At 27.9% G+C, this 22,072-nt stretch overlaps 2 protein-coding genes across 2 annotated transcripts in view; one reads left to right on the top strand and one right to left on the bottom strand.

Moving 5' to 3' along the window:
- Positions 1-833: 833 nt before the first annotated feature.
- Positions 834-19,112, bottom strand: LOC107447008 (uncharacterized). The gene is made up of 11 exons (XM_043038956.2): positions 18,806-19,112; positions 17,176-17,455; positions 15,629-15,855; positions 15,081-15,144; positions 13,941-14,031; positions 12,363-13,156; positions 9,294-9,478; positions 8,078-8,216; positions 6,672-6,776; positions 5,164-5,307; positions 834-2,151 (listed from the first exon to the last, which is right to left on the bottom strand). Exons 2-11 carry the CDS (start codon positions 17,428-17,430, stop codon positions 2,026-2,028), a joined length of 2,130 nt encoding a protein of 709 aa, XP_042894890.1. The 5' UTR covers positions 17,431-17,455; positions 18,806-19,112; the 3' UTR covers positions 834-2,025.
- Positions 19,113-19,314: 202 nt separating this feature from the next.
- LOC107447007 (large ribosomal subunit protein eL34) overlaps positions 19,315-22,072 on the top strand; it is a 7,754-nt gene continuing 4,996 nt past the window's right edge. Inside the window, exons 1-2 of the mRNA XM_043038957.2 lie at positions 19,315-19,453; positions 19,541-19,611. Of these exons, the coding sequence (XP_042894891.1) occupies positions 19,547-19,611 (65 nt within the window). The 5' untranslated portion in view covers positions 19,315-19,453; positions 19,541-19,546. The remainder of the gene's footprint in view (positions 19,454-19,540; positions 19,612-22,072) is intronic.

Below are 22,072 nucleotides of genomic sequence, written 5' to 3'. Positions count from 1 at the left end.
TATATATATATATATATATATATATATATATATATATATTACTTTTAAACAATAAAAGATTACTGAGTATTTAAAATACTGCTTTTCGATAATATTAAGTCAACATTGCCAACTGAAATAAATAATTCAAATGGGCATTTTTATTTTTTAGCAATGTTTTATAGAATTCATGAAATGAAACAGGACTGAGATAAAAAAAGTTAACCACTGTTCCTTACTATTTTCTCACTAAGACACTTTTCAGCACCATTTAAAGATCAAAGAGTAATCCTTTCAATCCAATTTTCCTTCTAAAATAGTTATTTATCTAATTTTTTTTTAAGGAAACTTTTATTTATGCGTTATAAATGCTCATTATAATAGCATTTTAAAAATTTTTTGCAACAGAAAGAGATTCCAGAAATTATTTTGGGTTTTGAAGAGAAAGAATTAAAAACTTCAGTAATTAGGCTTTAACATAGTGAGAAGAGCATACTAAATCCAGGGTACCTGCTACATTTTAGATTTTCAAATTCATGACTTCTCATGACTAATTCCAAGAATTTTTCATGATTTTACGAAGTTACTATTTTCTCTGACAAAAACACAATAGTAAATTTAAAAAAGCATCATAATAACATTAATTGAAATTATAGGTATTACCAAAACTGTTATTCTCTGCATCTTCATATTTATAGATTTTAAATATAAAAAAAAACAGAGAAAATAAAGATTTGAAGCAATAAAATAGCTGAAAAGTAAGTTTTTTTTCTTTTTTCTGCAGAATTATATTCTAAAGATACTTTTCTTGCTCAAGGGAAAGGAAAGAAATACTTCTGATTTTTCTGCTCTCATTTCGGAATAAAAATAATTCGCAAATCACTGGGTTGCTTCAGCTGAAATTTTAAATTTACAAAATAAAAAAATTTATAATAAAAATTCTGAAATCACAGAAATTTAAAAGATAATTTGCTCTAGAAATGAAGTTTTTTTCTTCTTTCATTTTTTGAAAGAAAGCAATTTTTAAAAAACATGATGAAAACATTTTATATTTTAATAAAATATGACTGTGAGTGGGAAGTTTGTTACAAATTCAGATATTCGGAACACCAAGAAATTGAGGGAGGGGTAAATTCCAGTTTAATAATTAGATTTTTTGGCAACCTAAATTCATGACTTTTTAAAAAAAAATAGTTAAAATCATGAAAAATTTTGTTCAATACCAAAATTCATGACTTTCCATGATTTTTCATGACTTTCCAGGATCGCGGATACCCTGTAAATCAGATTTAAAAAGGTGCCCAGAATTTATGAAATACATTTTATCATCAATGTAACTTCACTATTTAAGAAGTAATAATTCTAAATTAATTACATTTGCAGTTTTGTCTTACTGTATATAACAGATTGATTAGTTAATTATAGATATAACAGTGATCAAACACATAATGTTCAATACAGTCGATAAATTTTGTATAAAATTTGAACTTATAAATAAACTCAAAAATGAAAAAACTCACAACATGTAACCGTTCATATCCATTTTTAAAAAAATATGAAATAAATTCACACAAAATATGTAATAAATTTAATTCGAATAACATGAATTGGGTGACCATATAATAGATATTGAATGGAATAAGATATAATGCTTAAAAGGTAATGCAAAAAAAAAAAGCACATTATTAAATTATATAGTAAAAACAGCTACCCACATTCATTATTCATATTAACTTTAAAATTACACCTGGAATGGCAGAAACACAAAGGTATATAATGTAAAAGATAAATAAAAGTATAAAACTAATAATGTTTATGTACATAGAAGCTACGTCCCATTATTAGAAAATTTCACCACATAACCGGACAATTCTAATTTAAAAATATTATTCCACTGAATGAAATAAATAAATAAATAAAAGAGTAAAAAGGAGAAATTACTATGTAATAAAATGAATATCAAATAGGATATATGCATCAACATACATCAGTTTCGAGTTTGAGAAATGTAATAGAAAATATTTGAAAATAAGAATTTAAAAAAATTCATTGAACTAGATACTCTTTGTAACTTCTGAATGCTTTCAAATGTTTTTTTAGAGCTTTAATCAATTCCACAGGCTGCACTAATATTGATATATCAAGACCAACAGCATTTAAACGGTCATGAACCTAAAATAGAAAAAAAAACACATTAAGCAAATACCTTTGCTAGAATTTATAAATAATTTGAAAAACAATAGAAAGAAAGTTCTGTGCATGCACTTATAAAATAAAGTTCTTATTTTTTTAATATTCCTATTTTAAGTGTAAAGATAATATATAGACATTTATATGTAACATAAAAAGCTTCAACTAATTTTTTTATGTTATTTCTTTATCTAAATTCTCCTTCTTAAATTATTATTCAACATTAAATGCTTCCTCACAGTTCCTTTTCTCTTTTCTTATTCTATTTTTAGACTCAGGATGTATAAATTAACATTTCGGATTTTTTCCTTAAATCGAACCGTGTGAACCATTTCATTCCCTCAACCTATTTAATGGAACAATTGGAATTATGAATGTTTTTTTCCCCTGAGACCTAAGATATTATAGGGGCAAACTAGTGTTTCTTTTCCTAAGATAAAAACTCAAATGGACAGATTGTGGAGCGTGATTAGAGCTCTGCCAGCTTTTAAATATGTTTGTTTTAAATACGTAAAAGATTGTTTCAATTCACTTCCTTTTTTCCTGCCCTGAACATGCATATATATATACATATGTGCCAGATTTAGTTAACACAATAAATTAAACTTCATAAATCCAGATCAATCTTCAATATTTTTTTACGATTAAATGCATATTTTAACAATAAAATTTTATTGTATTGAAACTGGAATCCCGGGAATGTTTAAAACTCTTTTAATAATTAAAATTAGCTATTTCTTTTTTGTATATAATCAGTCAAATAAGATTATTTAATAATTTGAAAATTGAAAGCCAATTTGAAATAATCATAAAATACACTGGTTATCATAAATTAAGGAAAATTCACANTCATAAAATTCCATGTGTAATTTCTTGAGTTATCGCGATTTTTGTGAATTTTCCTTAATTTATGATAACCAGTGTATATGACAGTTTAACATCAACATTTTCCCTCAGAAAAGACATATTTTTAAATTGTAACCAGAAAGTTTATAATAGCTTTATTTATCCAAGATTTATTTCATTCATTGTATTAATTTCCTTTACATATATATGTATATTTAAAAAACTAAAGTAAGGAATTTTAATAAAAAAATAGCACATTTAAAAATTAAGCTATCATTAGAGCCCTACTGCTTTAAGAACAGAAACTTGAAAACAGACAAAGATCAAATGTACCAACACAAGAATTCTTTCTTATCATTTGTCTAATATTTTGTTTCAAAATCTTTAGGTCTTACAAGACATCAAATAAAACTATTTTGGAAAAAAAAGCTAAAATTAAAACTATAGAAAGGAAATATCAAAACAAAGATGGAGTTTGCTTGGTCATGATCTTAGAATGCCAAAAGAAAAAATAGCAAGAGGGAGGCCAGGACATGCCTTCCAGCACATGACTCTGGGTGAACTTAAGTATTTTAGATCATATGTTTGGAAAGAAGCAAGTTCTATTGCCAAAGACAAGAGTCAATGAAAAGATATACTTGAGGTTTAAGTGCCCAATTGTACTCAGATGTTAAGTAGAATTAAAAGATTTTGCAAAAATTAACTACCATTGAGAATTGTTAAAAAAATTAAAAATTATTAAAAATTTATAAAATACACCTAAATAATATGAAATCATTCTCTTAGTTACACTAATGCCTAAATACAAGCTGATAATTCAGTTTTGAAATTTTTTTAAAGTAAAAATGAGATTTTAAAAAAAAATCTTATCATAAAATGTGTATAAATTACCATAAATGATAGATATATAAATTAATTTTAATAATAATGAACTATGTTTAATCATTATCATTAATAAAGATTTTCTAGATGATATATTTACATTTCAAAAATATTCAAAGCATTATAGATTATTTGTCTGTGATGCTGCTCCATAAGATGTGCGCTGAATTGTTTTTATCTTAACTACTTTAACTCAGTTTTGTAGTTTATTGTTCACAATTTTTTAAACAAGCGAGTTCAGTTATTTTAGTTTTGGTTCTCTTAACTCTGGTGGCATTTCAACCTTTAAATTGATCGATTTTTTTTAGTGTGAATTTTTGTTTAACTGTGACCAATAAATGGTTACCTCTCTCCAGCATGCCTTCTCAGCGTCTCATGATGAATGTGTTGATCTGAGAAGGTATCTCCTTCTCGCTGAAATTTTTACTAAATTTTAAGCTTCCGTCTTCTCACTTTGTGCACCATATTTGGCAAAATATTTTTGGGATCCTTCAGTTAAATTAAAAATGCAAATTAAAATAAACTAATTCTTTTTTCATCCTTTTTCCCAAGTTAGAAAAGTGCTTTAATAAGATTAGACCTACATTCTGGAACACAGCATGTTTTTTTCTTCTTTCTCAGCGATATCTTTTCATCGCCATAGGAGCACCTGTAAAGCTTATCCTCACATCACCGAAGTATCACTGCATCGCCTTTTTGGTGATTGAATTATAATGATTTCAATTCATGACTACAAGAAAGTATGCTCCTGAAATTTCTGTCTGGAAACTGAGCCATAGCCGTCAGCCTCGGACACCAGCTATTCTCCATGCCTGATAACGTGATGATTATATCAAGAAGTTTTAAATGTTAACAAACTCTTCTTATTGAGTAATATAGCATTGCCACATGAACCTGGATACAATTCTTCTGGAATGGAGAATTATGGTAACATCCAATCTTTTTCCATATACTTTAAAATTTTGGACTCTTTATTTAGATATGATTTATTTATGAAGAATAATAAAATTTACACGCAATGTACTCAAATGTTTAATTTGTTAAAAAATATTATCACCACCTTATAAAATTTTATAACAGTAATAATTTATTAAATTTGTTTTAAATGAAATAACCATATCACATCAACTCAAAATGAAGATTCCCATACATACTAAGTAAATTTAACTACTAAAAATGCTTCCAACATTTCAATCCAAAAATGTTACTTAATTAAGAAATTACAAACAAAAGTCAAATAATAGATAATACACACTAAAAACTTACCTCGTTATCTTTAAAAAACAAATTTAATGGACGGTGATTAATTTCAGTAATAACCCAATTGCACAAGGAATTACCATCAAGACTAGTTGCCTTTGCTGTAAGGCCATACTGTGAAGCTAAACCATTTGACTTTACTTCTTTAACCTTTAAAAATATATGCAAGCAAATTTATTTTATATATTTTTTTTTTTACAATTTTCACAGATTCAGATACAATTAAAAAAATAACAAATAATAAAATTACAAATAATAAATAAATATTGGGAATTGTTGCATTTGTTTTTTAATCCAAGTATTTAATTAAAATCCAATTCAATGCTATATAGTTGTGGTTTAGTTAAGATTGGGCTAAAAAACTTGAAAACTCTAAAAAAATCATATTCAGGCAGATTCATAGCAAGTAAATCCACAAGCAGGTTAAGAAGTGGACAGGGGAGGCCTGTGCTAATTAAGAGTGTTTAAAGTAAATTCGAAAAAATTTCTATCTATTGCCTATGCATCTAAGACTGGAAATGTCTGTCATGATTTTGATGATGTAGAGATGGGCAGCTCTGTCAACTGTGAGGGCTAAGCTGGATTTTTCAAAATATTGAGAGTGAGATGAAAGTATTCTTCATAATCTCTGATTAAAAGTTTTTACTTTTTGAGTATATTTAGGATTAGGTAAGATCTGTGACCTAAGACTAACAGACTAAAAACAATTTTTTGAAAGAATGTCATCAGTCTTATTTCCATGCCCTCCTACATAAAATAAGTAAATAATATAATCCATTACTAAGCCAGGACTTCATAATGCAACATGAATAATTGCTCAGAAATCAAAAAGTAAGAAACAAACTAAATTTATTTCAAAACCGACATTTTAATTTAGGCATTGGTGAAGCTGCAAAAATATATGGCTTTGAATTAGTGGACTCAGAATACAGAGGTGGTCACCAGTCGTCCTGGTTCATCTTTCTGAAGTCAATGGCTCAACGTAAATTTATTCAGAATAATGACTAGTGAATTAGCATCAAACTAATGGAATCTGATACTGATTTATCAGTTTCTTATTGTCATTTATACCTTTTGAAAAGCATACAGAATTGTTGTATTTAAGCTAATTTTTTTATCTAAAATTTTTAAAAAAAAATAAAACAATAGTAATGAAATGAAGATTTACTATATTTTGTCAAAAATTAAATATATATATATATATATATATATATATCAATTATCTGTCATTTAATTACTAATTGGCTCAACCTGCAGATAATTCAGTTTGTTGGTTATCTGAAGTCAGATTTCTGTGGAATTCCTGCATCCTGTTTTGGAAAATAATCAATAATTTATTTAACTGAAATAAAAAACCCAAAAAGTAAATTATGAACATGGAATTAATATATATATATTTAAATTACAATTTAACTTTTTTAGTTGAAAGCACAAATCTGTTGTTTTAAAATATATGCCAAACACATAAGTAACACTTAAATTAAATTAGTTTAATAATCCACAATCAAACAAACCTCAGCTGTACCACCTTCTCTAACAATTCCCAAGTCTTGCCCTTCATATTCCCTCTTTATTGCTAAGATCTTTCCACAAGGAACTCTTCTAACTACAAACTCTACCTGAAAATGTAATGAGAATTATATGAAAAAATTTATCAATCAACAGTAAATTTTGTGTTTAAAACAAATAAGCTCATTCAAGACCTTTTAGTTTGGTGAAAAGTTAAATCAAAAAGTTTTTTCGAAATAAAAAGAAAAAAACAATCTAATTTTTATAAAGGCACATTTGGCAATCATGCAACATCCTGGTAACAAAGAGTTTTACTTGGTATTTTAAGTTTGTGATTCTTATATTGTTTTTTAAGTTTTATTTTGATAGTTCAATTAGCACTTTCTTTATAATATAGTGTTTTCAAAATACAATTTAACAACACTGTAGTAAGAACTTTTTTAAGACTACAGAACTTTAATGCCATAAGCACCTGGTTCTGAATTTTCTTTATAGCATGTATATAGATTAAAATATAATGAGTACTATAAAGTTATCTTTTAAACAGGAAAATTCTGAAGGCATGAAATATTTTTAAGAACCACGAATTAAAATTTCCAATTAAATTATGCATTAAATAGTATAATTTTCCATACTTCATAATGTTTAGAAATAAATTAAAGTATTCTATAGTTTATTCTATTAAAAAAGTTTGTTTTCTATTTTTTAACTACTCTTCACTTTTAAAGCAGAAATTTAAAAAAAAATATTATGAATAAGATTCTGAAACAAATAGCATTTTATTATTTTTTCTTTTGGAAACGTAAGTGTTTTGTGATGTATGGGGCAGAGTGAATTGCAGCAGAAGATGTTCAAGAAGTAAAATAGCAATAAGCATTTAGTCTATTTATTTTCATAGACTATTATGGCACAAAATAAGAAAACTTCATAAAACAAAGTTATAATATATTACAAGATTATATTACAAGTGTTGAACCAATCAGTGTAGGTTTATATATATATATNTCCAACATTTTGCTTTTTTAAATTATTGACAAAAGTTCTGAAAATTCAGCTTTCCTGATAAAGGATGTCTGGAAATGGGACTTTGTAGTGTAATTTTTCTTATTAGTTTAGATATTTAGTTTTAAAAATGCGGGCAAAATAATTTCTGAGATTTCAAATCCTGATCTGGCTGGCATGTATTAAAAAATTTCAAAACAAATAAGAAGAAAATTTTTTACTAATATATTATACAACTATAATTTATGATAAAATCTGTAAACATAAAAACATAGAATACATAAAAATTTGGCATTTAATATTTTTAACAAGAACAGTACATTAAGAACTTAATGCAATGCTCAGACAGGAGGTAAATTGTACCTCATATTTACATAAATTTACTGAATATGTTTTCAAAGAAACTTACAGTTGATGGTTGTAGTTTGATAATTCTGTATGCTTCATGCACGTACTGTATTCTGTGACCGTTTATGCTTATTATGCGATCTCCAACATGGAATGTGTTATGAAGAAGAGGATGCTCTTTTTGTTTCCATCCGGCAACCCTTTGAAAAGGATTAAACATTTCATTTTTAGTTCAAAGAAGAAAATAAAGATGTTTTATAAAAATAAAACATTCAGTAACATTCATGCAAAAATAATATACTATCAGATAGAGTGGAGTTTTTTGTAATCTTTATAAACTGTTTGTAATTCTGTAGGCAGAATGAAAACTTATAAAGAATACACAACATCTGTAAAAAAATTCTGTTATATTTGGCATTCTTAAGATAACAGTGCACAGATGAGAATATTAGGTGCAAGTTAAATAGCAGGTACAGAAAATCTTGAAACTTGAAAAATAAAAATAATATTTTTAAAAACCACGTTTTTGTAGTGGAGAATAATAATTAAAAAACAAAATTTCGAAAAACGAAATACGTGGGGTGCATGAAATGCATAACAGTATGTGTGTATATGAGTATGTATATCTGTAATTGTATCTGAATGTGGATGTGGTTGTGCATGCGCATGAGTAAGAAAATGAGTATATGTATGTGTATATGTACTGTTATGTATTTCATGCACCCCAATTTTTTTTTCTTCAAATTTTTGTTTTTTAATTATTATTCTCCACTACAAAAACGTGGTTTTTAAAAATATTATTTTTATTTTTAATTTTTTTTGTACTCACTTACAAAATCTAAATTTTTTTACTCAGTGTACACAAAACTTTTCAACTGACATGTGACACTAATTTGAAATAATCGAATCGACAACAAAAGACAATCGCGAATATATTAATTTTTCTGTAATTTTAATTTTATTTCACTTTGCATGTCTTTTTTCTCTTCAATTTCATGCATTGTCATTCTGAACTATGTGCCAAATTTAAAGTTTGTAGCTAGTCGGAAAGTTAGTTTAAAATCGATTACAAAATTCCAGCCGAACAGACATACACGAAGGCAAGTTGATATAAACGTGGTAAAAATAAAGAGTTGCCTTATATTGCAGCTGAAATTTGTTGTAAAAAGAAATAAAAACACATTACTAAATTCTTTACAAGCTAAGGATAGGAAAAAAACTTAATGAAGAATGCAGAAAATTAATAAACAAAATAAAAAGAAATAAGAATGACTCACCAAACATAATTAAAACAGTCAACAAAAGCAATAGCATTTAAGCAGTCTTTTTTCCTAAGAACCAATCTTACACCACTTTTATGTGAAATTTCAGACTGCAATTGCTGGACTTGAACTTCTCGTAGAGAGAGTGGTCGCCCATTCTCATCAACAGGCAAGGTAGTATTTTTAAAAGAGGGACCAGACTGAAACATACAAACTTAAACTATACTTCATTGGCTGATAAATATAATACATTTTTATGAATTATCATTTGAAATTTAACAATTGTGTGCAATGATTAACTTTCAAAATCAATTAAATTTACTAATACAGTCAAACCTCGATATCTCGAACTTGAAGGGAGAGGAGAAAAAATTCGAGATATCGAAAATTCGAATTATCGAAAATCGCATGTTATCGATGGTAGAATAAAGAAAAATGCTCTTTACATACCTTATTTACTATTCCATATTTATTCTAAAAACACTTTTTACACTTTCATTTAAAAAAAGATTCAATTGTTGTTTGCTTTAGAGATGTGTAAGAAAGTTTGTCTATAACACTTTCTAAGTGGACTATAGCTTTAAATGTCTCCTCTGACATATTCGGCTGCCTCTCAATAAATCTCCTTACAGTGTCCACTGCAGAAAGTGCTTGTTTGTTAGTAACATTGGGCGGTAAATCTTCGATTTCCTCATCCTCTTCTTCTGATAGTTCACAAGAAGCTTTCGTTTGAGCGATGATATCATTGTCATCCCACTGACCACACACTGTTACTGCATCATCTACGTTTACAAAGTCATGAAATTCGATGTCATCAAGCTTCATGAATCCAGTCAATCTGTTCCAATAATTTTCGGTGTAGTTTTCAGCAGAATTAACGATATTGATTGTATGACTACTTTCGTGATCTTTAATGAATCCAGACTTCTTGAAGCCATTCATTATCGTAGAGGAAGACACATTATTCCATGCTTGTCAGCCATTCTTAAAACTTTTTTATTTTTTTGGAATATTTTTTTAATTTTAGAAAAAAAATCTACATTATTTATGGAAAAAAATTCAAGTTATCGAGGGATTAGAAAAAAAAATTTGTGAAATCAAGTTTTTTTAACAATGAGTGTATAGGAAATTTGAAGGGAATTTTTTTTCCTTCCAGATATTGAAAAATTCGTGAAATCGAGGTTCGAGTTAGAGAGGTTCAACTGTATATGAATATTCATTTAATTCCCCACTGGTAATTTTTACATTGCTTATGTTTTGAAGGCTTCGTCACATTCGAAAATATTACTTTCCAGATACTAATATGCTATTTTAAAATTTCTTATGAGTTTGTAGCAGCTATTCATGTATGATAAATTTTGCCTAACTTCAGCCAGAGCTCTCTTAACTAATTCTCAAAGTAGCACAAAACATCAATATGAAGAAAGGTCACAGTTTTGTGAAATTGAAAAACGTTTGTGTTTTAATTTTTTAATATTTAAAAAGTTATTCTAACAATGCATTACCTAGGCTCATAAAAATATGAAAAAAATGAGAATTATTCATTGATTTTATTAATTTTCATCTAAAATCCTCTTGATTGCATATTTATAAAAATTTCAATTATTTAAGTTTTTTTTTTTTTCTAAAGCCCAAACAATTCTTTATGGAAAGATGGTATATATAGTTCAAAATTATAGCTTTGTTTCAAGTGAAAGACACTTAAAGTGGATTTTTTTATTTTTCTTTGCAAAATAATTCCAAAAAGCCTGCTTAAGGTTTTAATTTAAATTTAATTAAAGTTACAAATGGTTCAAAAGTATAGAAAAACAGGATAACCGAAGAATTAATTTTTTTTTTATAAAAGTAAAAATTTATCAAAATAAAAAGTAATAAAATAAAATAAATAAAAATATTTTCAAAATTTCTATTTGCATAATTTAAGGCACACAATAATTTACATTTCTCATTTGGGATGATTTCTTCTTCTCTTTTAGCAAGTATTTATAATAGGATATCAATAGAAACTTTTTTAAGTTGCTTATTACAGATACAAGATATAATTTATTTAAAATGATTCTTAGCATAATAATTATGAGAATTAACTTTTCGGTACAGAATTTTTATTGAACATATTTTTCATCTTTTTCTCATTAACTTGTATCTTGAAAAAAAAGATGAAAAATAAAAGATTTTGACCTAAGCTAATGTTTAGGCCAAAATAGGTGAAAAATATTATATTTAGCATTTTAATATAATTTATGGTTATGAAATACAGCATGAAACATTCATGTTTTTTTTTCTGCATTGAAGGTAAAATTTCCCAAACACGGCTCACTTCCAAACTAAACTTTTTAAAATTTGTACTTATTTGCAGTTATTTATCATTAAAATTTTTTTTAATTCACAAAACCAATTATAGATAAATTTTTGAATATAAATGAAATTTTTTTTTTAAAACTACTTTTATTGGATTTTATATTTTAGTACAAATATAATCCATTAATTTAGCAGATTTTTTTTAGTAATTATTAATTTGTTTCTTAAAAGGAAAAAATACCAAAACATATTTCTGCTTGTATTTAGAGCGTCAGAAAAAAAATTATAATCATTCTAAATTCTATATAATCATTCTAAATTGCAGTTACTTGGCCTAGATTTTAATATCATTTTTTAAAAACACATATGCTTAATCTGGCATTTTATGCTACTTCTAATACTTTTCTAGGATGTAGTCAATGCTATTATTTCTAAAAACATCTTTCTAAAATATGTACTTTAATTTAAACTTCGAAAAAAAAAAAGAGGTAGAAAAGCCTAGAACATTCTTGAACTGTGAAACAGAAGATTTACATAATTTCTACAGCCGAACTTAAAATATTTATATGTGCACAAATTAAAAAGCATAACAAAACACAATATACAAAGAAATATAAGTAAGAACTAAAAAAGTATCCACTTAAAAATTTGTGCATATTAATAATGTATCAAATGTATTGGAAATAAAATACATTTGATACCTTAAAAAGTATCCACTTAAAAATTTGTGCATATTAATAATGTATCAAATGTATTGGAAATAAAATACAATATTTCAATTCTTACCACAACTCGTGGTCCAGAATGTGGATGTCTTTCACTGGGAGAAGCTTGGTCATTTCTGTCAGAGTTGCTACTAACAGATTGAGTTCTTAAGAGTACTGCGGAGTTAGAAGTAGCGTGATTTGATGAATCTGCAACAAAAGCAGATGTACTTTGCAGCGATCGGTTCAAAGAGGGCTCAGACGTAGAAGATAAATGTCCCAAATTTGAAGCTCTTGAACTAGGTTGCACAACTGGATTAACACTTGGAACAGATGATATCTGATTTGCGCTGTTTATGCGAGGAGGAAGAGCAGGAGTGGGCTTGAAGACAATATGCCTTTGAGGATGTGGTGGGTTTTCATAATTAGGGTTTCTAATACTTAAACTGAAGCTGGGAGCACTTGATGAACTAAATAGGGGCTCATACAAAGATTGTTCTTGTGAAGAAGTACTTGAGGTTTGAGCTGTCCTCTGTTCCATATCATTTGAAACAGTTGGGCTGGTTTGTGAAATGCTACTTCTTCTAGATCCTGAGGTTGACTGTTCAGCATTTGATGGTATATCAAAATTAAAAACTGTTTCAGGTAAAGAACGGGATGAGGAAGGCGTGTTTTCGATAGTAGCTATGGAATTTATTATGACAGAACTTGTATTTAGACTTGAATTTTGTGAAACGTTTCGCGTAGAAGGGTTTCTGATGTAAACAATAGTTGAACTGGCAGTAGAGCCATCTGTTGCAGAAGATGAGAGAGAAGCAGTTTCAGGAACAGGTGGCAAAGGAGAATTTGGATCTCTCATAGTTAGGCGGTTGAAGTCTGGTAATGAGTAACAAATGTAAATAATCAGGTTATACACAAAATAAATTGTTATTTTTTCAATGTATGCATTAAGTAAATATTAGAACAAAACGAAAGACTTAACAGAAGACTTAGAACAAAAGACTAAAGCAGTAGTTTCACATATCATAATTACTGACGAGAAAAATGTAAAACATCTGGAGTGTATAGGAAATTCAAACTTAGAAGTGCTTTATAAAAGCCCTTTTCAATGTCATCATATTCGAAAATAATATTAATAAAACACTTTATTTCGCAATATTTTAAATCCAAAGCTGCTTCAACATTCCTATAACCTTTAAAACTTTCTCACATCACTGGTTCAATAGATGAAGCAAAAAAGCAGCTTTTAAAATGCAAAGTGTCATAAGCATAAGTAAAAAAAATATTTTTTGTTAAAAAATAATTTAATATAGTTTCTATTATCCAAATTTCTTTATTTTTATTTAAAATTATAAAAATAATAAAACTGCATATGTTTTTATTAGACAAAAAAGTTCTTATTTTATTATGTTTTTATAAATATGAATATAATAATGAATAAAAAGTTTTTGTATCATGTTCAAAGGTTTACACATTTTTCATTACCTTACATTAAACAGATTTAAATATGTTAAATATATATATATATATATTTTAATCAAAATATTTTACAACAGTTCAAACATGTTCCAAAATTATAACAGGGTTTTAATACAATAACATGAATTTAAATGCATATCTGAAAACTAAATGAACTCTTATCTGCAAGGAGTTTACATACCTTCTCTAGATAAAGGTTCATTTGATTCCATCTCAGATGATAATGAGGGTTTTGTATTAATAGGTTCTTTGCTATATAAATTGTCTTTTGGCTGGAAAAAAAAAAGAATTGGATATGACGATTGAAGAAAATAAATTAACAGTGAAAAATAATGCTGGATAAAAAAATACTTGAACCTATTCAAAATGAAAAAGTTTTCTTATTGAAAAGAGTAAATTAACCATAAACATAAATCATAGATCAAAGAATAACGGAAAAATTTAAAGAAAGAAAAATTGTTGGAGCCAGGACTTCACTTTAAAGAGGTTTCAAATTTAAATTCATACATTTATTAAGATTTTTTTTTTAAGAAAAACTTTAAGTTTAATTTGAGTTACATGTATCCATTTTCTGACATTTTTTGAAAATCACTTTTAATTATTATGATAAGTTACTACTCCCAGTTGTGCTAATTGCATTGAAACATCCCTGAGGATGATCCAAAGACATGCCATCACAACTTTGATCCTGCAGAGGGGATGGCACCCCCGCTTCGGTAGCCCAACGACCTGCACGCGAAGTTGAGCACTTTACAGTAGAATAGTTTAACAAGGACCCATACCGCACACCCTCGGTCCCTACGCAGACTGATCCAAGTGGTCACCCACCCGCACACTGACCGTAGCCAATAATGCTTGACTTCTGTAATCTGTTGGGAACCGTGTCTTAACGATCAGTTCACTGCAGGACTTTTGCACATTTAAAATTGATAATTATGTCTTACTATTAAATGAAGTGAATAAAGCATACTTCTACGAATTTGCAGAAAAATGGCAGGTCTGTGAGAATACCCATTCATATTATAGTAATTTAATACATTTACACACTATTCAATTACTTTATTAATTCCTTCTCTTCACTTTTAATTCATAACAGATTAAATTCTTAAACAATTTTTTTTTAGTGATGAAATGAATGACAGATACCAAAAAATCTTTGTCTTAATTTAATTAAACATAGCAAAATTATTTCTGTTTGTTAGATAAAAATATTATAGAGATAATAACATAAATTTAGAAATGATATTTATATTCCAAAATGTGAGTTAATGCACATGCATTTAAATTTCATAAAAAGGTATTGATTGAAAATAAAGTTTACCTCTAAAATACCCATTTCTCGGAGTTTTGTGCACAAGGTATCCATCCATTCAAGCATTTGTTCACTAATAAAATAAAATAAAAGTATTTTTTAACTATATATATCTTCTAACATTATGTACAAAAAGAAAGCTAGAAATTTAAATGAGAGTTTAAAAAGCAATGCAAAAAATGCATTTTTTGCATTGCTTTTTAATGCAAATGCAAAGTTTTAAGTGTATTTGATAACAAACAGTTGAGGAGTAACTTTACAAAACCTCTCTTATGGAAAATAATTAAAACACAGACAGTGTGAATGCAATGATATGAGCAGCATAAACAAATGATAAGGAATTGATATATTTTTCGAAATTGAAGTTAACAAATGAAAAATAAAGGCAAGGCATAATCTTTATTTCCTAATATCAACCCATAAATTTTAAACCTAATTTAGCTGAATTCACAATAAGGTTTACTAAGATCTTTCATCCAATTTTTAAATTATATACTAGAAAAAAAATTAATTTAACAAGATTAACAAAGAAAACAAATAATTATATATATACTTACTTAGTTGAAGCAGCTAATCTTATAACTTGTGTTTCTAGTGTTATGACAAATTCATGATCATTTCCTTGAGCAACAATAGTTGGGGATATATGGAGACATTTTGAAAGTGATATACTCGAAAGAGGCATATGTGAATAAGCACTTCGTCTATTCTCATAGAATTCAAGAAATGCTTCTTTGTCATCATGCACACAGAATACAACCCAAAACTTTTCAAGCTTTTGAGCCTAAAAGGAAAGAGAACACAAATATACAATGAGATTACTTGTTTGAATCAATTAAGAACAGTTTTCAGTATCAAAAAATTATGATCAAATGACCAAAAAAAAAAAAAAAAATTCTTAACATCGAATATATGCCTACTTTTTTTTAACACTATATGCTACTACCAAAATAAGAAAAAACTATTTATCAATTGTGAAAGAATTTGAAACTGGAAAGAAAAACATTTTAATTACATATTTTACATTTGTTATGTACAACATTACAGAAATTTGACATTTATAAAAATTTTATTTTTGTATCCCGTAAGAAACGATAAATCCATACTTTTACCATATTTTTGTGTTGATTTTTTAATATAATTTTTAATTTTCACAAATTATGTCTAAATTTTCACAAAATAGGTACCTTTCAGGAAAACCTAGACAGACCCCTGTACTTGTAAATCAGTACAATTCAGAAACTACTACAATTTATAAACTGAGTGCAGATGTTGTGTTTTTAAATTTAATGTTACAATTAATAAATATATAAATAGATATAAAGATATATATTTTGCTAATTGGAATAAAAAAAAAGTTTAATATTAAATTATAATATTATATAAATACAAGACCTCACTCTTTTTTTCTTTTGAGCTACTACCAAATTTAATTTAATATTGAACTAAAGAATGGTTCTTTTTTTTAGTATCAAAAATCTAAATATTGCTTTGCAATTTTTTTTCTTTCCAATACTTGGTTAAATGGTTTTAAATTAATGAAATTGTAGGTAAAAATTTTTGATTGATACATACAAAGTTATTTTCAAAAAAAGTCAATATTTTAAAAAACTATTTCCTCGTCTTGTCAAACTTTCTGCCCGAGAAAATTTTTGTCTGTGTCTTTTTCTATCTCCCTACAATATAAACAAGTAGTTGTCAATCTAGTGCAAATTCATTAGTAAACAGTTAATTTGGACCAGATTGAAAACTTAAATTACCCAGTAATGAATGATTGATTTTGATTTGAAGTGTCAACTAAAACAGTAAATTAAATTATTGCCCTATTTAATACAAATATATTCTAATTATAAATAATAAAAAATACATTTTCATGACACTTTAATCTAAGAATACAGGTACGCTACAGTTACATAAAGTTAAGTTACTGGACGGCTAGTGGGTGGTTAGAAATAAAACAAATAAATAAAACTAACAGCAAAGCTGCTATCAGCAAAAGTTGACTATCAAAAAGGGTTGATTATTCCCATACAATAGTAAATGTCTCTATTTGTTACTTTATTTAAATTATGTCAGATGGTTGTTTTATATAAAGAATGTTTACCTTTGGAAATTTTCCAGACCATTTATCAACACAAGGCATTCGCTTTAACCAACTGTTTTTGTGAATCTCTCGAACAGTAGGGGAAGATTGTGCAGCATTGCTTTCAATTGCAGAACCTTCAGTAGGCCGCTCTCTGTCATTTAAAGATGTATTATTGTTGGTGTCCTCTACTAGATTAATTTCTCTTCTTTGCTGTGATTCTTCTACAACTGAGCCAGCCTGCTGATGTTGTGTTGAACTTATTTCTCTACTCATTATAATGATATAAATATATGGCTTCCTGAAAAAAGAACAAATTATATGACTTAAATATAAAATAGCTCAATGTATGCAGAAAAAAATAAAATCAAATAAATTCTGATATTAGCAAACAGATTTCCACATGAATTAATATAGATAGGTACGAAAAAACTTTCTTCTTTGAAGCATATGTTAATTGGGAAGATTTCCGTATTGGTACCTGTGTTTATTGGTACCTCTGTATTGGTACCTGTGTTTATTGGTACCTCCGTATTGGTCACCAAGGTTTGGTTACTATACGGAAATGAGATGCAAGAAACAGGAAGATTCCCATTTTTGCTACCCGCAATAATCAGCAAGTTTTGGCGATATCTTTGCAATGGCTCGTATGAAGCTAAAATAAAACATTATAGAAAAGAGTCAACTCAAAAGGTGTATTTTTTTTGAAAAACTTTTTTTTTTCTTTTTTAGAAAACAATTTTGCAAGCTATAAAGTTTTTGGTGCCTTGGCTACTACAGTAGGCCCTACTGAAAATAGATGACATTAAAACTAAGAGAATCAAGGGGAACTCTAAGAGTAAAATTTGCTACGACTATATAATTTTTATGCATTTTATTGCAATCATAAGAGTTTGGTCATGAAACATTGATTAATTTTGACCGACACTTATTAATTAAATAAATACCAAAATTAGACATAAAAAACTTATTTTTTACTGAAAAAGATAATGATAACTTAAACTAATATATAGTGTAATTTAAACATTTAATGGAGCATTTTTTCATACTGGTACCTGTTTAAGCAAACAACAATGATAAAGGCACCAAAGGCTTTTTAAACTTGGAATAATTAACAAAAAATATATATACATGTTTACCCAGGGGATGGATACGAGTTATACCATTTGAGGTGGGAAATTATAAGGGAACCAACTCAAATAGTATCACTTCCTAATGCAATGCCTTCTTAAAACGTAAAAAAAAAACTTTTATGAAGTTTCTTTTTTTTTTGTTTCTAGCACTTTTCCAGAAGTAGCCAAGACTTGTCAATTGTTTATGCTCAGGTACCGATAGGGAAACTTTCCAATTTAAAGAAATTATATGAAACACTTTAAGTCATACAAATGAACTTTTTTTTTATTGATAGATCAAGGAGGTTATAACATATAGTTTAGTTGAAAGACTGACTTAGTTTACTCATGTTAATGGAATAAGGACAGTTTTAAAACATTTGACTAATATTACTAATCTGATATTTGTATCCTAAAAAAGAATGAAAACTTTTTACAAACAAGGTATTTTCCTCCTTAAGAAAAAGTAAAAAATGCAACACGCTATAAATTCATTCCACATTAACATCATATTAAAATCTTTTAACTGAAATAAGTACCTATAATTAGGATGGTATCATAGCTAAATAAACAGTCAGATGATATTTTTAATATGTGTTTTTTTTAAAAACTTAAAATTACATATATTGTTTCGTTTAATGTTTTTTAAATGCAATACAATAGTAAAACTACTAATTGTCATTTCGTGAATTCATCGTATGGAGCCTTTAAAGACTTCATAGTCTTATTTATTTATTAATTAATAAAGATATCGGAGACATTATTTAATATAATTGTAAACAAAGACCATAGACAAAAAACTGTCAAAACATTTATGAATTCTGAAACTAACTTAGTGGGTGAGTTGAGTTGTATTATACTTGTTAATTAATTTAGATTTAAAATGAAGTACTTTTATTAGAGTAAACTCTAGTTGTATATCATATTGAGAATTTAAATTATTTTTAATTTTCGATAATAAGCCTATTTAAAGCAATCATCAATTAAATGCAAATGTGGTGACTTTCGCACCAATCAGATTCACGATTTTAAACAGTAAACCTTCAGTAAAATTACAACTTTATAAAACTAGAATTATATTTATAATGGCATTAAGGTATTGAATGAATACAAAAAGTGTTATTTACACGTGTTGGATGCGAGAAATTTCTTGTAATCAAAATTTTAAGAGCCGCGGGACTAATTAGGTAGCATTTTGTATTATAATTACAGAATAGGCTTAATTATTGATTTTCTTAGTGATTTTTTCTTAATCTGGTCAATTTTTTTTCTAGGGAATAATGGTTCAGCGATTAACATACCGTAGACGTTTGTGTTACAATACACAGTCTAATCGAGTGAAAATGTGAGTTATGTCATTTTGATTTAGTTTTTGCTTATATTTCTTAATTTTGTATGACGTTGAATAAGATTACAAAACCAAATGAGACGTTTCCAACGTTGCGAAAAATATTCATTAGAAGTTTTTTAATTCAAATTTTGTGTTGAATTTCATTAATAGATGCAAGTGTACTTTTAATGTCTTATTTGGACATGAAGTAACATTCAAATACTCCAAATGTTTAATACTGCTGTGCTTTAGAAAAAAAACACTTATATAAATTTACAAGCAAATAAAAAATGTTTACTTTTCTAAAGTGTACTAGAGATATTTTGGAATCCTGATCAGTTGGGCCAAATGTCCTCGCCAGGAGATTTCCGTATTATGATTTGTGGCAGAATAACAGCCAAATCTTGGAACTAAAGAATCAAAACGGCACAAAAGGGACTCCAAAGGTGGCCAAGCCCGGATATTGATAAACATTTGCATGTTCTTTTGTTTCTAATTTTGCAGGTTTAAAATCTGCAATAGATCACAATAGGGAAATATTCTTTCATTCGCCAATAAAAACATAGGGATATTTAAGTATTGTGACCAGTTGTACTAACTACAATGCCATGGTACCAAATAGATTTTGCACTGGCAAATTTATAAAAAACATTTTTGGGGGTGGTGGCTAGGAGTTGGTCCCGATCTGTGTGTGTGGTTTTTACGGGTCACTGCCTGAAAATTGCCAAACTGGCGATTATTCTGCCACAGATCATGATACGGAAGTCTTCCCAAAAGCATTAAGAAGTTGGGCCCCCCTCCCTTCGCTGCCTACTGCTTGAAAGTTGCCAAGACTTTGCCATTATTCTGCTCCATATTATAATACAGAATTCTTCTCCAGGTTCTTATGACCCATAAATGTGATTAATATCTCACTATATTTTGTTGGAAAATGCAGTTTCACTCCGTTATAATCTTGCATCACATCTCCTTGACCCTTTCGCGACGGGAAGTGCGAAAGCGCGCTTACTGCTCAGGCTGGCAATCTTTCTCGCGTGTGGCTCTCCTGGGCCGGAGGGTTTTTTGCTGTTAAGCCTAATTCCATGAAATTACCGAAATACCAACGCATTGTTTAATATTGTTCTGTAGAGTATTTAAGTGATATATGCCTTATATATATTTCTATGGATACTTTATTTACTTAAGTTATTTCTTGTTGAAATGTATGTTTTACACATTTTATTTTCATTATGTACTTATCATTTAATAATATTTAACATTACATATCTGAAAACTATATATATGACTTAAAGTTCTTCTTTCATATGAAAAATTTTAAAACAGGGATCTACAAGATCTAACTATCCACTAAAAACTAAATCGAAAGTAGTCAAGAAAAAAAACCTCCCCCGCTTACTGTAAACAAATACTACATGCGAATTTAAAGAGCTGTCATAAAACATTCCTTCTCCCTAAATCTGAAACCCTATAGCCATCTTATGGAAGAAATTTTATTTTTTAAAGCATTCCGAAACGCTGGCACAAATATGTGACGGCCAAGAGTAAACGAGAAAACGCTCTGACGCGCGGGTGTGTCGGCCGGGAAGTGAGCGCGTTTCTTGCTGGCACGTATATGTGACAGTCGGCGCGAACTACTCAATTGTCACTTTAATAATATTGTGCTAGAGTAATATTCAATTTTATTACTAACATAAAATTAATAAGTTTGACGTGCATAAAAAATTACTTTAAGTTTATTCACTTGGTTCTGACTAATTTAAGTGAGTAAGTTTTTAAATGTTAAAATTCTTCCAGGGTTGCAAAAAACCCACCTGCCCAATAAAACCCGCCCGGGTTTTACTGGGTATAACCCACTCTGAAAAACCCGGTAAAACCCACCCTAAAGTGGGTTTTACTGGGTTTTTCTAAGATTGATTTCTTTTTTCATCCCCTGCTACATTAAAGAGCTATTCTATTGAAATATATATGTAATCTAGCCTAAAAAAAAATTAACCTACAGTGATGAAACTAATTGTGTTGGAGACTGGAGAGTCACCTTGCTGGCTAGATTTGACTGTATGGCCATTGATTCGCTTTCTATGCAAATAAAAAAATTTCCCCAAACATTTTTTAAGATTAAAATATAAATAAAAAGTAATCCTGTGTTAAAATAAGTTTCAAATGTGTGACGTATGTGAGTACATATAACATTTTGTATCATGATATATGAAGAAACTTTTTTCAGACTTTCACATCAATTTATTTGTATTAATTATCTATATGAAGTCAATTTATAAATTAAACTTAATTATTAATATTAAAATAAGTTTTTTTTAAAATAAGGTTCTTATCCCTGCCCTCTCTTTTGAAAACCCTCCCATAAAAACATGAAAAAAACAGAAAAGCCCAATAGAACCCAGAAAAGCCCAATAAAACCCAGAAAAACCCACCCGGGTTGGGTTTTTCTACAAAAACCCGGGTTTTTTGCAACCCTGTT

The sequence above is a fragment of the Parasteatoda tepidariorum genome, chromosome 1 (genome assembly GCF_043381705.1).
Source record: "Parasteatoda tepidariorum isolate YZ-2023 chromosome 1, CAS_Ptep_4.0, whole genome shotgun sequence".
In the NCBI taxonomy this organism is placed as follows: Eukaryota; Metazoa; Arthropoda; class Arachnida; order Araneae; family Theridiidae; genus Parasteatoda; species Parasteatoda tepidariorum.
The sequence above is the reverse complement of the archived record's forward strand: the minus strand, read 5'-3'. Positions and strand labels throughout refer to the sequence as shown.

What these genes read in the sequence shown, in the direction of transcription:
- LOC107447008 (XM_043038956.2), bottom strand. Translation starts at nt 17,430, where the DNA reads ATGAGTAGAGAAATAAGTTCAACACAACATCAGCAGGCTGGCTCAGTT. An exon ending in AGATTAGCTGCTTCAACTAA is followed by an intron (nt 15,145 to 15,628) that starts GTAAGTATATAT and finishes TTATTTTATTAG; the next exon opens with TGAACAAATGCTTGAATGGA. An exon ending in ATTCTGGACCACGAGTTGTG is followed by an intron (nt 9,479 to 12,362) that starts GTAAGAATTGAA and finishes TGTATGTTTCAG; the next exon opens with TCTGGTCCCTCTTTTAAAAA.